A 631-nucleotide genomic window follows, 5' to 3' on the forward strand; every position below is an offset into this window, starting at 1 on the left:
CCTGGGGGCCCTGGAGGGGAAAGGCAAGGCCGGGGGGCCGAAGACACGCTGCTCCAGCTGCAACGTCAAGTTCGAGTCTGAGAGCGAGCTGCAGAGCCACGTGCAGGCCGTGCACCGCGAGCTGCTGCCCGAGGGCGGTGCGCAGCTGAAGACGCCGCAGGTCTCGCCCATGCCCCGGATCAGCCCCTCCCAGGCGGACGAGGTAACCCCTAATCATGCTGTTTCTCTCCCCCAGGCCCGCCCCGCTGTACCTGGGACTGTCCTGTGCAGGAGAGACTGAGGTCGAAAGACTGTGGCTTTCTGAGTGTTGTTTCCCCGCATGGCCATTCGCCAGCAGCTACTTGGTTCTTGAGACGCAGCCTTTTGGCTTGAGTGGTGCAGCTTAGGGCTGGCTCCTGTCTCCCTGGGGGACTGTCTTCCCTGGGGATGAAGGGCATCGCTCTGCCAGCCCCCCACCCCCACCGGGACCTGAGTCCCCGCGGCTCCCCCTGCATTCAGGTCCCGGCCGACTGAGTGTGTGGTGGGGAGATAGGTGATGGCTGAGAGTGATGTGCTACGAGCCGGCCTGCTGGCCTGCAGTTGGTGGAGAAGATAGACAGACAGACAGACAGACAGACAGACATAGATATGT

General features: G+C 63.4%; 1 protein-coding gene across 1 annotated transcript in view; it reads left to right on the plus strand.

Moving 5' to 3' along the window:
• ZNF521 (zinc finger protein 521) overlaps positions 1-631 on the plus strand; it is a 250,078-nt gene that overhangs the window by 100,476 nt on the left and 148,971 nt on the right. Inside the window, 1 exon segment of the mRNA XM_014546151.1 lies at positions 1-202. This exon segment is cut by the window's left edge and continues 8 nt beyond it. Within this exon segment, the coding sequence (XP_014401637.1) occupies positions 1-202 (202 nt within the window).

The sequence above is a fragment of the Myotis brandtii genome, unplaced genomic scaffold (assembly GCF_000412655.1).
Source record: "Myotis brandtii unplaced genomic scaffold, ASM41265v1 scaffold433, whole genome shotgun sequence".
Taxonomy (NCBI): Eukaryota; Metazoa; Chordata; class Mammalia; order Chiroptera; family Vespertilionidae; genus Myotis; species Myotis brandtii.